Source organism: Palaemon carinicauda, chromosome 8 (genome assembly GCF_036898095.1).
Source record: "Palaemon carinicauda isolate YSFRI2023 chromosome 8, ASM3689809v2, whole genome shotgun sequence".
In the NCBI taxonomy this organism is placed as follows: Eukaryota; Metazoa; Arthropoda; class Malacostraca; order Decapoda; family Palaemonidae; genus Palaemon; species Palaemon carinicauda.
Genome location: NC_090732.1, coordinates 129,017,084 through 129,034,951, shown reverse-complemented (window position 1 = coordinate 129,034,951; position 17,868 = coordinate 129,017,084). Strand labels below are relative to the sequence as shown.

The window sequence follows — 17,868 nt, the reverse complement described above, 5'->3', positions numbered from 1 at the left end:
ACAGAAGTATGGCTCTACTATTATGCTGTGGTATTTTCTGGTATATTTTAGCAAGTTTTCTGACAAAATCAATTGAATTTCATTTAAGCACTTAAAAAGGGGGTGAAACACCAGTTATTGAATATCACAAATTACCACCCAATTTTAATAAAATTTACATGGTTATATATATACAATAAGTACAGTATAAGGTCTCCAAAAACTTCAGAGCATCTCATATTTACTTATAATTTTACTGAAAAACTCAATCTATCTTTTCCATTACTTTCTAAATCCATTGTAATGAAACTTGCTAGAAAGGAGATTTATCATTAGAAGATAATTTTACTACCACATTTTCTAAAAAAAAAAAAATTAATTAATAATTATTGTTTTTGGTAGTTTTTCTAACTTTCTAATTTTGTACAATAAATTTCCCATTCTATTAGTAAATAAAGCTTTCTTTTAAAATGTTTATTTACTTTAAAATTGACCAGCAAATAAGTATATTTTTACATTTGAATTTAGAAAAACCATGAAACAGAAACAGGAAAAAAGTAAATTTGTATTTTTCCCCAATTTCCCAAGATTCCTCGTTCTTTAACTTTCTAAAATATTGGCCTTGTTTTCTCCCTTTTTCAACTGCATATTTACTTTCAAAATTTATCTAAAAATGAGGAAATATTAATAACTAGAAATTTTCTTCCTGAAAACCACATGAATGGGAGGATTTTTTCTTCTGAATTCCCAAAATTCACTCATCAATAAACAAATTTCTAAATCATAAAAGAGCAACATACATGAAATTGAAAATTTTAACACACCAAGGAAGTGTTTCTTCTATTCTTGGTACCATGTCCCCAATTTATACATTTAAATTTAGTCCACATTCAAATCTTTCCATATCCAAATCCAATTCTAAAAAGAAAAAAAAAATAGCATCTACTTTCCGCACAATGTATATACTGACTTACATCACATTACATCGAAGTCACAGTTCAATATAAGTTGTAAAGGGCCACTGTCGAGATAAGCAATATCACTTTTTTTTCTCTTGCCTTTGCCAAGTTGGCTGTGAGATCACTCACTCTCGCCTTTGCTAAGTTGGTGTACGAAACGTTTTGGGATTTTGACAACAGTTGGTTATTTCATAACGATACACTAATGTTATAGCAAGTTATACACAAACGGTAACTAACTGGAAAAACACAAATCTAACATTATTCAGAGATAATTATCTTTATACTAATTCATACCAATGCTGTGTAACACTGCCAGATGCAAGAGGATAAATCAATATTAATGAATAACGTGAATAACATAAGATATAAATCAAATTTGAAAGTCCACTATGCTACTCGTGTGACTCAGACCTTTAACTGTAAGCCATTGGACTTTAAATGACTTATCTCCGTTTCTTAAGATTTTGCTGTAGAACTTGTCTGTGTAAAACATACGATACCAGAGATCACAATGGGAGAATAAAAAAATTTGTCAAAAATTTTCTTTGAAAATTTGGCGTGTCACCCCCTTTTATGTCTAGTTTATCAATATGCATATATGGTAGTATAGTAACTTCACATGGGTAAACCCTCACACTAAATAATGTTTTGCTTTGCTATGGTAACTAGCTCCTTAGTTCACTTGGCATTACAACACTTAAAAGATCCTTAGTGTAGAGTACACGATACTAAGTTAATATTTTTACAGCTTAATTGTATTCACCTCTGTCATGATTACTGAATTAGCAAGGCACTTGTAATCACTATAGTTAAGCCTCACTAATAAAAAGTAAAATTTTAACACAAAACATATATTTCTACCATCAAAAAGTCTGCATTATTAGAAGATACTCATCACAATCTAGAACACTGAAGAGTGATTAATAAGAACTTATAGCTACCATTTACCTCAGGAGGATTAAATATATTGTGGCTTAAGTGCACAGTATTTGCACCATCTTACTTATATAAAATACAGCTATTAAACTAATACTACTGAGGTGGAATAAATTTTACCAAAAAATTCAGTACTTAAAAATATGGTAAAACAAAAAACAAACTATTATAAAATAAAATTTAGAATTGCCAACAAAGAAAATAGTAAAAATTATCAACAAGAAAAACAAGCTAGTTAATATACTTAGGCAATGTAATTTCAGTATACTGTACTGTAACACTACCAAGCAGTAAATCTGAAATCATGATTAAATCCTATACAAGATTAGTAAATTAAAAATCATGTGCTCAAAATCATGTGCTCCTCTAATTTGAACAAATAATATTACTCTTAATATATTTAATCACAACATACTTTCCTATAGCACCTTACGTTTGATGATATTCAAGACTTTAAAGCCTCGGTAAGCACCACAAGTAAATCCCCACTAAGCTAATTAGCTAAAGTATAATCAATATCCTAATGCATCGGTGCAGGATTCCTTCACCAACGTAGCTGTAAATTACTAAATTGATTTATATTCTGCTTTACCTGTTATTGCTTATTTTTTTTCATCTTGCTGTCCAACCTTTTCTAATCTTTAACTCTATGTAACAAGGGATTTACCATCGACGCACCAAGAAAATGAACGACCTTTAAAGGCGCTAGGTTATGTAGCTCAAATCCATAAAATCAAATATCCAAAATGTTACCAGGGTTACCAATTCTATTGCTTATGAACCAGAATACTGTGCATCATATGAAAACAATGGTTATTCATTTAGAAGGGCCCACCAAGTGCAGGAAGATAATTTTGAAGGTAATTATGAACCCTTGGCCAAATTTCATTGGATTCTGTTCCACAAAATACCTGCAGAATTCCTAATTCTTCATAGAAATCTTTGAGAGGTTTAGTACTGCTCTCATATAGTTCTAGTCGCTGTCTTATTGATTCTGGTTTGTCATCTTCTCGCTGCACCAAATCTTCACCAGTCACATCATCTTTTCCCTGAAAAAAGAAAGCTGTAAAGTAAAATGCCCTAACAAATTCATATCTAGTTATGTTTAAAATAACAATGAATTTGAAGTCATTCCATCATAAAAAAGCTTTTTTGAAATTTATCCTTTTTATATCAGGCCAAAGCAATTTCAATCTTTCAGCTGCCAGTCTATTAATTTCATGAACCTCCCCTGATGCTTATATTGCTTTGTCTCTGCTAGCTTAGAAGACTTTAAATGATAAAATTTAGAAATTTACCATTTTCTTTCCTTCTAATGCATTGAGAAAAGCAGAGACCACCTAAAAACACTATGGTGCATGTCTTATCACTGCCTCAGTCAAAGTCAACAAGGGACGTGTTCTCCTCCACTCAATTTTTTTTTTTTTTTTACTATTTTAGTATTTTTAAGGTGTCTTCAATGGATTTGTCAGAAATTGCTGCACTGTTGTGCTTAAGCATTGTTTTTGGATGATCACGTTCCGCATTCTTTCTGTATCGTGACGGGGGACAATATTTTATTTTAGAGAACCTAGCAATGAAAGTGTAAGCCTCATTTCCTCTCTGGGAATGAGTTTCATGATCAGATTAAAATTCAAACCATAAAAGCAGCTTAACTTTTAATACAGGGGAAATCTGAAGAAAGCTAGGTTATTTGTTTATAGAGCAAATGATGATATTGTCACTAGCCTTTGACTTTGCTACAGCCTAAAGAGAATTTTGATACTCATGAGCTTATTAAAAACTATCATTGGCTTCTTTCATGGAAAAAGATGGCCATTAAGTTTTACATTCAGGGTAATATTTCAGGCTTATCCTGTCCTGTTTCAAACCCTAGCCTAACTCCTTAAAAGGGTTCTGATGGTACACGTTACGCCTACCAGATTGGATATAACCACGTAGAGCCTAGAATTCTTCTAGATCCTTCTACAGCTAAACCCTTGCACTCCTGTATTTATGGCTATCTTTTAGACACCCAAACCTTGTGAAGCAGAAAACAGATTGTAGCCTGGATACTCTGCTCGCTAAAGGAAATAAGCAATTGCTTACCCCTTATTTGCCAAGATAGTGGTCTGGATATATCACCACTCATGAAATAAAACCCCTGTAACTCTTACTAAATTTCAAAAGTAAGTATCTTCCCTAGCTATACAAACAACTCATTTATTAGGTTAGCTCTGGTGCAGCTTTCGTTATGACCAGATTGAAAAACTATTGTGGATCTGGCAACATTGTATGGTTGCATCACGGACTCGCCAGCGCTTCTGCATGTAGCTACTAGCGTATGTTCTCTCTCTCTGTCTTTTGGTCAAGACTTGCGGGGTGGCCGAGGCAGGTAATACATATGAACTGCATGTTTACATTTTGTTAGTTGATGTTTATAAATACAAGTCAAAGCATTTCAGATTAGATTGCTTTCATTTTAAGAATAAATTTTTAAAACGCCATTTTTTCAATAATAACAGCAATAAAATAAGGATGCACAGAGTTTAGGGTAGGAAAAAGTACAAAGCGTAAGCTGATATAGCGATCGTCAGAGAAAAGATTAGCCTATGCCTACGGGAAGTCTCAAAACTTCACCTATGATGCTTAAGTCACAAGTAGATTTTTTTTTAGTCCAAATTTCAGAAAAAAAAAGTGCGTCCTAGAAGCTGTCAAATACAATACCTCAAGAACAGTACACCTAATAGTTTATACCCACTAATAGGATAGGATCCTTTCATGTATTTATACTTGATGGACAATCGTTTATGTTCAATTGCTTATGCTTTCTATAGTTTACAAAGACTATTCATCAGTCTCTTCCAATAGTCGTGTAGTAGAGGTGTATACAAAAAGTGACTGCGCCTTCCAAAAGTAGTAATTATTAGGTCCTCCATGATTAGCAAAAAGTGGCAACATAGGACTATCTGCTAAACACAGTACTAATAATATTGTATATGTTACAGTATACAGTAGATTATCCCAGTGATATTCATTGTAAATGTAGGCCACGTGTGCTGTGAGTCAGTCATCTGAATGAAAACAACAGTACAGTTAAGCTTTACTGTAGTGATTGTAACATACAGCATTACAGTAATATACACTACAGTATCAGCGAGTGTTATACAGTATTAATAGATAAGAACAACTATACTGTGATATAAATCAAGTAAAAACAATATTAGGTAGTACAGTTAGGCATCGTTCTTTGCAATAGGTTACAGACACAGGCACAAAAACCCAATTTTCGCTAATAAATACAGCACTAGAGTGGGCTAACTCCCAACCTAAAAAACCTCTGCCCCTTGCCACAAGCTGATGATTAAGACAGTAAATACTGCCTAATATAGTTTTAATTTGGTTTCTACAAGAGTTTATAATCATATGTACAGTGTATAGTAAATTTGCATACATGAACACTACGCACTGGACATAGTAAGGATACAGAACAGTATTGTGCTAAGGTAAAGTTTACCGAGTCATCATCTTCCCCTTACTGTTCTGCATAACAAAAGTTGTTCTCTCTAGTAATACTATACTATAACCTAATACTCACTGATGCTGCAGTGTATATTACTGTAGTATATGTACATTGATATTACTACAGTACAGCTTAACTATACTTTCTGTAAGTGTTCGGTGTTTCAAGACTCGTAGCCTACGCGCTACTCTAGAAGCATGACGCAAATTCTTCTACAGTATGTTGTCTCTTGCGCAATATGTTATCTTTACTTTCTTAAACAGAGATACAGCTTAATTTATAAAATAAAAACTTTAATATCTCTATAATAATAGTTTCTTTTAAATAAACACAAAAACCGTACGTTCGATTACTTTTCCGAAACAAAATTGTGAGAGAGAGAGAGAGAGAGAGAGAGAGAGAGAGAGAGAGAGAGAGAGAGAGAGAGAGAGAGAGAGAGAGAGAGAGAGAGAGATTAGTTCTCTTATTTGATGTCAGGATGCCAGAAAACTTCAAATCATTCATATTCTGTGTGTGTGTGTGATAAATGAAATCTTTGTTTCTTTGCTAAGTCTCTATGAGGCTTTATAATCAAGCACCACAGAGCTAAAAAATATCGTGCATCGGCAACATGAATGAAACTCTGGTTAACGTTAAGCGGTTCCACACGCAGTACAAGTAAATAAAATATGAGAAAAGCATCTTAAATAAAACTATTGAATTAATATGCTAATTGGAAAATGATAGATCATGCAATAGTGTTTCCTTTAGTAAATATGAAATATCCTTTTGGTAGCATGCCTGAATAATAATAAGGGAGTTATTTGATCTGAAAATTGAGGTTGGCGACGGACTAGGCAAGGTTGATCAGCTGATTTAAATGTAAACAATGCATATGATTATAACTAGCTATAATTTTAATTAAAAATACAAAACTAAATTGTGAATATTACATGCATTATTATTGGATACAGTTAAGTGAAACACCAGGGAGAACAGGGAGAGAGGACAAAACATGACAAAGGGAGCCATAGACACGAGATAGGGGGGTAGGGGAGGTGATAGCCAAGTTCCTTCTCCTTGCATATCCCCCCGCCAAATCTAGTTAATTCAAATAAATTAGCGAAATCAATGAATTTGGGAAATACGAGAAGGAATTAAAAATAGGAATGAGTATACGTGGAATGACTGATAAGAAAGGGGTTTAGAATGATTAATATGACGAAAATGACAAATGAATGCTAGAAAAGAAAAGACAAATGAAATTGTGAAAAATAAAAAGATTCAAGAGACGATGCAGATGTGTGTGTGGGAGAGCAAAGTAAATGTATGAAAGGGATTTGGAATGGAATTGGGAAAAGGATTACTGATATAACAATAAGTGTCGGACAATGATAATGTGAATGAGATATACTAATAAGCATGATAGGTTATATCAGTGAGGTAATTCTGTTAAAGTGAATGGTCATTATCAGTGGGATATCATGAAAGTGAATAAAGGTTGATGACGGACAACACAGATTTGATCAGCTGATTTGAATGCAAACAATGCACGAGATTATAATTCGCTGTTTTAAATTATAAATATGATACTGTACTAAAATGTGGATATTACAGGCATCACTATTGGATACAGTTAAGTGAAATAATATTTTCATAAAAAAATAAATTTTTGAACATACTTACCCGCTGGTTACATAAGAATGGCTCAAGTCCCTGGACGCCCGGCAGAAATTCAAAATCTCGCGGCAATCACAGATATGCCAGGTGTATACTAGCGCCCTCGCGGTAGACAGGCCGAACTATTCCAACCCATTCAGACCTTCCATGCCCCTTGGTCTCTAGAGGGGAGGAGGGTGGGATAACTTACATAACCAGCGGGTATGTATGTTCAAAAATTTATTTTAAGAAAATATAATTTTTAAACATAAAACTTACCCGCTGGTTATATAAGAATGGTTGATTGACACCCTTGGTGGTGGGTCAGAGACAGCAACGTAACTGGAAATTCACTTAAGAGTTAAATATAACAAACTTAAGAGGTTCGTACCTGATAAGGAAGCTGACTGCAATGGTTCTCAGCCTCATTCTGTCTGCTACCCTTGGGAGATCCAGCGGTCCACCCAGGGGGCTGACGATCTCTAGGAGCTTTCAAACGGTGCCATAACCTATAACTTGACAGGACCTCAACTAATACCCTTGTTCCAGGCACTCTCAAGGAACAAAATGACCACCTGACCTACTGTCAACCAATCTCCACATACAACCATAAAAACAATACAAGTTCCAAGAGGGAGAAAAGGGTACTAGGAGTTAGGGGAGCGTAGTGGTAGATCCTTCACCTACTACTGCATTCGCCGCAACGAATGGATCCAAGGTGTAGCAGTCCTCATAAAGAGTCTGGACACGTTTCAAATAATGGGAAGCGAATACATATTTACTTGTCCAAAAAGTTGTATCCATTATGCTTTGCAGAGAACGATTTTGTTTAAAAGCCACCGAAGTAGCTACGGCTCTAACTTCGTGCGTCTTAACCTTGAGCAGTTTAAGGCCCGCCTCACCACACTGGGTGTGAGCCTCTCTAATCAAGAGCCTTATAAAAAAGGATAAGGCATTTTTCAACATAGGCAGTGTAGGCTTCTTAACTGCACACCAAAGAGCCTCTGAGTTGCCTCTCAAATTCTTTGTACTGTCCAAATAGAACCTTAGTGCTCTAACAGGACAGAGCACCTTCTCCAACTCCTCACCCACTACATCATAGAGATTAGCAATCAAAAAAAACTTAGGCCATGGATGGGAAGGAAGTTCATTCTTGGCCAGAAAATCAAGCTGCAAGGAGCATATGGCTTTCCCATCTCGGAAACCAATGTTCTTGCTCAAAGCGTGAACCTCACCGACTCTTTTAGCTGTCGCCAAACTAACCAAGAAAAGTGTCTTCAAGGTTAAGTCTTAAAAAGAGGCCGAGCGCAAAGGCTCAAATCTGTCACTCATGAGGAATTTAAGAACATCCAAATTCCAGGCAAGTGATTCTTGTTGTCACCTCTTAGAAGTTTCAAAAGACCTAAGAAGATCGATCTTGCAGGTCTTTATTGTTGGAGAGATCCAAATCTGTGTCTGAAAACAGCTGCCAGCATACTTCTGTACCCCTTGATGGTCGAGGATGAAAAGTTATGCTTATTTCTAAGATCTAAGAAGAAATCAGCAATCTGTGCTATAGAGGTACTGGATGAAGAAACCGAGTTAGCTCTACACCATTCTCTGAATACCTCCCACTTGGACTGATACACCCTGATGGTAGAAGTCCTCCTTGCTCTTGCAATAGCCTTGGCTGCCTCCTTCGAAAATCCTCTAGATCTTGCGAGTTTTTCGATAGTCTGAAGGCAGTCAGACGTAGAGCTCGGAGGTTTAGATGATTTCTTGCCTAGTGAGGTTGTTTGAGAAGATCTGCTCTTAATGGTAGGCTTCTCCGAACGTCCACCATCCATTCCAGTACCTCTGTGAACAACTTCTTGACTGCCAGAAAGGAGCCACTACGATCATCCTGGTTCCCTCAAGAGAGACAAACTTCTGTAACACCTTGTACAGGATTTTGAAAGGTGGGAACGCGTACACATCCATGTGTGACCAATCTAACAGGAATGCGTTTATGTGAGTTGCCTCGAGATCCGGAACTGGCGAGCAATGTGTCTCCAGCCTTTTCGTCTTCGAGGTTGCAAACAGGTCTACGAGAGGACGACCCCACATCCGCCACAGTCTCTTGCAAACATCTAGGTGCAATGACCACTCTTTGGGGAGAACTTGATTCCTCCTGCTGAATCTGTCCGCACTCACGTTCTTGACTCCCTGAATAAATCATGTCAATAAGGTAACTTTCCTTTCCTCCGCCCATACGAGAAGAGGTCTTCCTATCTCGTAGAGAGACTTCGAGTGAGTCCCGCCTTGCTTTGCTATATAAGCCAAAGCCGTGGAGCTGTCGGCATTGACCTGTACCACTTTGCCTAGGACTAGTTTCTTGAAGCCTTTGAGGGCTAAATGCACTGCTAAAAGCTCCTTCTGATTGATATGGTTTTCTTGCTCCTTTGTCCACAGACCTGAGATCTCTGCCTTCCCTAAGGTTGCTCCCAACCCCAAGTTTAAGGCGTCGAAAAACAACACGAGGTCTGGGCTCTTTTGCTCCAACGAGAGGCCCTCCTGAAGTATGTGTACGTTGTTCCACCACTGAAGGTGTGTTCTTATGGGATTCGTAGTGGGAATACTTTCCCTGTCAAGACTGTCCCCTTTCTTCCAATGATAATCGAGATGAAATTGAAGGGGGCTTAAGTGCAGCCTCCCCAGTGACACAAAATTTTCCACTGATGAGAGGGTCCCCAGAAGACTCATCCACTCTCTCACAGAACTGACATACTTTTTTATAAAGGCACACAGCTTTAGGAGAGCCGACTGAATCCTTGCAGGCGACGGAAAAGCCTGACGCTAAATCTCCATCCCCAAATAAAGAATCTTCAGGGATGGAGTCGGCTGTGACTTCTTTGAACTCACTAGAAGTCCTAATTCCTTTGACAAATTCAATGTCGGCTGCAGATCCTTCAAACAGCGATCGGCCGAGGGGGCTCTTATGAGCCAATCGTCAAAGTACAGGGAGGCTCTGATGCCCCTTGAGTGTAGCATGCTCACCACATTCAGCATGATCTTCGTGAATACTAGAAGAGCTGTGCCGAGACCGAAACATAAGGCCCGGAACTGGAAGACTTCCTTCTCGTACACGAACCTCAGATAACGTCTGCATCTCGGATGTATTGAGACATGAAAGTAAGCGTCCTGGAGGTCCAATAATACCATCCAGTCGCCCTTCTTTACTGCTGCCAGCACAGTTTTCCGAGTTTCCATGGTGAACTTTGAATTCTGGATGTAGCTGTTGAGGGCACTTACATCCAGAACTGGCCTCCATTCCTCCGAACTCTTGGGGACCAAGAACAAACGGTTGTAAAACCCTGGCGATTTTAAGTCACTCACCCTCTCTATCGCTTTCTTCTCTAGCAAGAGAGACATTTGAAGCCGCATGGCTTGGCTCTTTGGTCCTTCCCTGTATTTGGGCGAGAGATCCATAGGATCTGTGGCTAACAGAGGTTTTGAGAAGAATGGGATTTTGTATCATTCCTTTAAAACAAATACGGTCCACTCCTCTTCTCTCCCAGGCCTGCCAGAAGTAATTCAGCCTGGCCCCCACTCCTGTCAGAAGGAGCTCCTCTTTTCTTGGACTTCTTCCCGTCGGGCCTGAAGTTACCGCTCCCGGCAGGTTTACCACGAAAGGGGTGAACGGTTTGTGAAAACAAAGTAACTTCCTTTGGTCTACAGGAAGGGAATGAAGTAGGCAGCACCTTCCTAGCCATCTTGGCAACCAGATCATGGTTAGCCTCCTGGGTCAGCGCAGCAGCAATTTCCCTTACCAACTCTTGAGGGAATAGCGCAGAAGACAGTGGCGCAAAAAGTAAAGACGATCTCTGAATGAATGAATGAATGATTTAAAGTTTTCAGGCATCCTGACATCTAAGGTCATTGACGTCGGTAACATTAAATTTATGTATACATAAGTAAAAAATGAAATAAAATAAAAAACTAAAGAGTATTCAATTAAAATCATAAAAATTGAATGTCATAAAAGTTGAATATTTTTCAGAAGACCTGCTTCTGAAAGAAATCTAAAAATGCCACTTGCATGGTAGGACACATCATTTCCAAGAATCTTGGCAAGGATGAACCTGCCACCCTCACCTCGAGCCTCAAACAAATATCTATTCCGCAAGATGTTATAATTGGGGCATTCGGTCAACAAATGCCTTACTGTTAGAGGTACTAAACAGTTGTCACAATACGGTTGGTGTTGGCCCTTCAGCAGAAACTCATGTGTCAACCGAGTGTGACCAATACGGAGACGACAAAGAGACGTCTCCCATTTTCGGGGCATCATATTATACCTCCAAGGAGATATGTCATTTGTTACTTACCTCATTTTATTGCCATCTTGACTATCCCATTGCTGTTGCCATTTATTGCAAACCAATTTCTTGATGTCAGGTAAGAAATCATTACAGGGAATGGGATACCTTCTTGGCACCAACTCGGATGCAGCCTCCTTAGCCAGTGAATCTGCCTTCTCATTCCCGGACACACCTACATGTGCTGGAACCCAACAAAATTGAACTGTTATACCTCTCCGTCCAATAAGGAAAAGCCATTCTAAAATCTTTAAAACTAGAGGGTTACAGTATTAGAATTAAAAACTTCCATAGCTTGAAGGACACTCCTTGCATCACTAAAAATTGTAAAATTACCCTCCTTCTCCAACGCTATTTTCTCAATAGCGGTTAATATGCCATACAGTTCGGCAGTAAATATGGAAGCGGTCAGAGGAAGTGCACCTCTACAATTAAAACCATTACTATGTACTCCAAATCCAACGCCAGCATCAGATTTGGAGCCATCAGTATAGATAAAAGTTGATCCTCTATGTTCTTTAACATGTTCATTAAAAAGAGACCTGGCTTCTAGGTCTGACATATTCTTCTTATCTCCAATAAAATATTTACAAAAAGATATCTCTGGTAACTTCCATGGAGGCGTTGATGATACCTTGAATGGAAGTACCTTATTTCTAATTATATCCAGACTATTTAATAATCGTTTCACCCGAAAGCCATAAGGTTGAGGAGATTTTGGGTGCAACTCAAAGTATGATGCGTGTCTTACAAGGCTTGCAGTCTGAAAGGCTAGAGAGTTAGGGAGTCTTTGCAATCTAAACCAATACCGAAGAATGGAAGACATTCGGTAAAGGTCTAGAGGTAACTCTCCAGCATCAACAAGGAGACTTGGGATAGGCGAGGTTTTAAAAGCTCCAGTAGACAATCTAATACCTGCATGATGTATCGAATCTAATACTTTTAACCGGCTTGGGGTGGCTGAAGAATATACCTCACAACCATAACTAATTTTGGAAAAAATCAAGGCCTTGTATAATTTTAAAATAGTATTGCGGTCTGCTCCCCATGATGTATGGGACAATACTTTTAAGATATTCAGAGCTTCAACACATTTAGCTTTTAGCTCTTTTAGGTGAGAAACCCATGCAAGTTTACAGTCAAATATCAAACCTAAAAATTTGTTTTCCGATACACATGGTATCCGTTGACCTTTAATGTATATATCCGGGTATGGATGTACTCCCCGGATATGACAAAAATGGACAATGGTTGTTTTACTTGTCGAGAACTTAAATCCATTCATGTCAGCCCACTGGATAATTTTATCGATAGAGAGTTGGATTTTTCTCTCAACCATTGCCATTCTAGTGCCAGCAAATGATATTGAGAGATCATCCACAAATAATGTTGAGAGAACATCCTGGGGAATGGCTGAGGATATCCCATTAATTGCTAGTGCAAAAAGGGTTACACTCAGCACACTACCCTGAGGAACTCCTTCTTCCTGGCACTTACTCTCTGATAGAGTTTCCCCCACTCTCACTTGAAAAACTCTACGTGAAAGAAATGCCTGAATAAATAGTGGCAGCTCTCCTCTCAATCCCAATTCATGAATGGTTTTAAGAATACCATATCTCCATGTGGTATCATATGCCTTTTCAAGGTCAAAAAATACTGTAACATGGTGCTGTTTGGAAGCAAAGGCTTCACAAATAGAAGACTAGTCGTATCAACACATCAGTCGTTGAGTGCATTTTTCGGAATCCACATTGAATCGGTGATAAAATACCTTTCTTTTCAAGGTACCATATCAGCCTTGCATTGACCATCTTCTCCATGATTTTACATAAACAAGATGTCAATGCAATAGGACGATAGTTTGCTGCTAAAAACTTGTCTTTACCGGGTTTTAAAAAGGCTAAAATAATGGCTAGTTCCCAAACACTTGGGTAACTATGATCATGCCATATTCTATTAATAATACTTAAAATAAATAGCTTTGTATTAAAATGTACATGTTTAATCATTGCATATGGAATTCCATCGGGTCCAGGGGCTGTATCGTTGCAATGAGCAAGTGCGGAATCAAATTCTCTTTCAGTGAAAGGAGAATTATACGACTCTTCCCTTCTTGTTGCAAAATTTAAAATTTTCTTTTCTTCAGCGCTCCTATACTGGTGACCAGGGGCTCCTTCACACTTGCTGGATACATTTGAAAAATGATTAGCCAGGGCATTGCTAACTTCCTTTGCTTCAGTTACATACTGGCCATTCACCTTCAACACTGGTGGTGGGTTGGGGGTGAATTTGCCAGCTATCTTTTTTACTTTCCTCCACACAGAAGATGGTGGTGTTCTACTGTTAATGGAGGAAACAAAAGACATCCATGACTGGCGCCTTGCTTCTTTCATGGCACGACGGAACTGTGCTCTACATTTCTTGTACATAATTAAATTCTCATCAGTTCTGCGTCTACGCAATCGTGTTAGAGATCTTCTTGTGGCTCTGTGCAGGGCAGTTAGTTCTGAAGACCACCACGGGACTGGTCGTCGTTTGAATAACCCTGTTGTTTTTGGAATTGAATTGACTCCTGCTGTATGGAGAGTTCCATTCAGTAAGTCTATGGCATCATCGATATTTTCAACTTGTCCTGCATCCCCCTCAATTTCGCTTAGCTCACGAAATTTATCCCAGTCCGCCTTGTCAAGATTCCATCGTGGCGATCCCTGTAAAGGTGGACCATTGTGGTGTTTATAATGATTGGTGCGTGATCACTAGTATGCCAATCATCTAATGTTCTCCAATCGAAGTCGATTAGGCAATTAGAGCTTACGATTGCTAGGTCAATACATGACAAGGTACCTGTCTGGACATGAAAGTGTGTGGGCTCTCCTGTATTAAGGAGTCCCACATCTTCATTTTCCACAATTGATGATATGATATTTCCCCTCGTGTTTGCTAAAACATCACCCCACAAAGGATGTCTACCATTCAAATCTCCAAGTAAAAGAAAAGGTTCAGGGAGTTGTTGAATCACCTCCACTAAGTTGTCATACAAAATGTTATCATTTGGAGGCAAGTACAGAGAACAAATTGTATATTTTCGCCCTATGTCGATCTGTACAACCACTGCCTGCAGAGGTGTACGAATAGACAGAGAAACTTGGGGAACATCTCGACGAACGTATATGAGACTTCCGCCATGGCTCCCCACTTGGTGATCATATGGTGTCCTATAACTAATGTATTCGCGAGGACAATGGGTATTATGATCAAGTTTGCTCTCCTGTAGACAAATAATTATGGGGGAATGCTCATGAATAAGGAGCTTAAGTTCTTCATATTTGGCCCTTAAACCCTGACAATTCCATTGCAAAATGGAGGAAAAAATTATGGTTTATAATTTGGTAGACCCCTTGGATGGAGTCTTCCCATTAGCAAATTTTGATCTAACACTATTTTTAGGTGGTTTTATTAAAGAAGGTCTTGATAGATTGGGTTTAGAATTTATGATTTTCTTTTTGTCTTTTTGATCTGATTGTTGAGGAGGTTGGTGGACCTCCACTTGATTTTCCGATTTATTTAAATTGACTTCCAGATCAGAAATATCAACAGACAAATCATCATATTTATTTGACGTCGTAATTTTGATATTTCTTATGGAAGGGGGCGAGAGAGATGGAGGTCTCTCTCTTTTCCGATTAGTAGGTTTTGAGCTACCAGGTTTTTGCACCTTCCCCAATACAGGTGCACCTGGTAACTTAGTGTCAGGTGGCATCTCCATCAAAACAGGCAAGGACATGGCCTGGGAGAGGTTAGTACTAATGTTAGTAATGGGGGACGAAGGCTGTACAGAAATGGGCAATGACCCATTTTTAATACGCTGTGGCAAAGCCTCAGAAGGCAATACGATTACTTTGTCATGCAGTACTTCATCATCAGAGGTTGTATTTCTTTTCTTAGAATTACTGGCAGTGCTAGGTGGGGTTGCTGTCTCCTGTGATAAATTTACCTTTGATTTTAAGGCCTTTGCATAGCTGGTTGATTTATTCAACATTCTTTTTGCATGTCCCACACTTATGTGTTCTAAACTTGATTTGTTTAGGGCAGCTTCCTCCAACTTATACAGTTCGCATCTCCTATCAGTTGATTTATGATTCAAATTGCAATTTGAACACCTGGCCTCAAGTGTACATTCTCCATGATAAGTTTTGGAGCAAATACCACACATTTTTCCATTTTTGCAAACTTTGGATGGGTGTCCAAATTTAAAACAATTAAAACATTGCAGGGGCTTTTGTTTGAAAGGCCGAACTTTAATCCTTTCATTTTCAATAAAAATATGGAAAGGTACATCAGCATCCTGGAAAGTAAGTATAATCATTGAAGTTCCAGGAACCTTATGCACTTTCCATACATTTAATGGACACATAGAAAGTATCTCCTCCTCTGTAAATTCGTATAGGTCCTTATTAAAGACTACTCCCCTTCCATTACTAAAATTTAGATGAGGTTTCATTTCCAATGTAATTTCATCACTGCCTGTCTGTAAGTTAGACAGTATTGCAGACTGAGTCGAAGATTTGGCATGGATGAGATAACTGTTCTTCCCAAAACGAGATATATCTCCAGGTGCTATGGTTCCTACTTTTTTTTTGGATAAACTTACATATCTTAAAATAATTCCCTATTATCCCTTTAGGTTCAGCTAAGAGCCACATAGGTGGTTTGGGTTTTCTCTGTGAAGGCATGGGTACATTTCTATCTTTTTCAAACCAATCAGCAGGTTTGTACACATCCAATTCCTTTGGGACCTTATCACAAAGAGCTCCCATGATGTTCAATTCGTTAATTTTGATACTACTAATATTACTTATGGCATTAAACGCTTCATCATGACTTTCAAAAGATATCCAAGAGTCCCATTTTTTCATCTCCAAGTCGCATCCTTATTTCCTTTATCAATCCATAGCACTCAAATGCTCTATATATATCATCATAATTTGTCTCTAATGGGATTTGGGAAACATGAAGGAATCGTAGTTTCCCTGTGTTACCCAAATTGCTAGATTTTTTAACATCAGTAGAGTGGTCCTTTTTAGTTCGAAGGTCGTCAACAGAGTTTTCCTTAATTACAGTAGCAGAAGTCGTCAACAGTGCCGGGGGGGGGGGGGGGGGGGGAGTCAGCAAATCCAGGGGATGGGGATTCAGTATTTGAAGGGTCCATATTTAAGGGTGGGATTTTCAGGTTTTTTGTTGTTTTGTTGGGGTACCTGCTTGAGAATTATAAGAAAGTATCATACGTTGGAAAGGAAATTTGCATTCTCCACTATCGGCACAATGAGAGTATATTTCCCCGATGGTCCACTCCATACCCTACCCGAAGGATAGCATCAAAACAGATATAGAGGCACAGGTGTAAGCTAAACCCGCCTGTTAGGACTGAGACCAAAGTAATATGGAATCATCCTCCCCATATCTGTAATGATGGGCTTCCAGCCAAAAGCCAAGAGTCCCACCTCAAGGATTGGATCCCCCTGGATTCCGATGACCCAACCCTTGAGAGTAGTTCCGCCAAAAAGGTCCAAACCATCTTTGGGATGGCTGAGATCATCCAATACTCTCATATATAGCTTTGAATGCGAATACCTCCCAACCGTGATCCCTTCTCCCATTCATCTAAGCAGGCAGTAATAACGAATGTGGAAATATCCACGCCATTTAAATAAAATAGAAAAAAATAGGAAAAAAAATAGATAAAAAAATAAATGAACAAATAAAATAAATAAATGTATATATATATGCATACATCTACATATATATATATATAACTAAGAAAAATAATAATCATAGAGATAGGACAGCAAGATGAAAGAAAGGAAATTTGATAAAATTAGGAGAAGGTCGAAGTAATATTAAGCAGAAGAAAAAGATGAAAGAGAGAAATTTAGATTCGAACAGGGGGAACAATTTCCCGAAGTTCGAGAGCCCTCTTGCCCGTCACCTAGATTCAGCACGGGAATGAAATGCCGTGCTGAAGCTCAATGACTTCATCAAGGCATTCTCTCATTAAGAGGGACGATCTCTGAAAAGGAGTGACCCCCACGGAGAGGAAAGAACACATAGTTGCCCTCTTCTTGACAACTCCGGCTGTGAATAGGGCAGCCAATTCGTTTGAACAGTCCCTAACTGCCTTGTCCATGCATGACATTAGTTGAATGAGGTTACTAGTGTCCGTGCCCTTCACTTCCGACACTTTCCTCCACAAGGCTCCCAGAGACCAGTCCAGAAAGTTAAACACTTCAAAAGCCCTGCACATGCCTTTCAAGAGATGGTTGAACTCAGACACAGACCACCACACTTTAGTCTTCCTCATAGCTAGCCGACGTGAAGAGTCTACTAGGCTCGAGAAATCTCCCTGGGCAGAGGCAGGAACTCCCAAGCCTAAAACTTCTGTCTCATACCAAACACTAGACTTGGAGGCTAGTCTGGCAGGAGGAAAAGCGAAACACGTCTTGCCAAGGACTTTCTT

At 38.5% G+C, this 17,868-nt stretch overlaps 1 protein-coding gene across 2 annotated transcripts in view; it reads right to left on the bottom strand.

Annotated features, from left to right (window-relative positions):
- Positions 1–611: 611 nt before the first annotated feature.
- Ak3 (Adenylate kinase 3) overlaps positions 612–17,868 on the bottom strand; it is a 79,358-nt gene continuing 62,101 nt past the window's right edge. For both annotated transcript variants that reach the window (XM_068378953.1, XM_068378954.1), the window contains exon 4: positions 612–2,926. In XM_068378953.1, the coding sequence (XP_068235054.1) occupies positions 2,699–2,926 (228 nt within the window). In that variant the 3' untranslated portion in view covers positions 612–2,698. The remainder of the gene's footprint in view (positions 2,927–17,868) is intronic.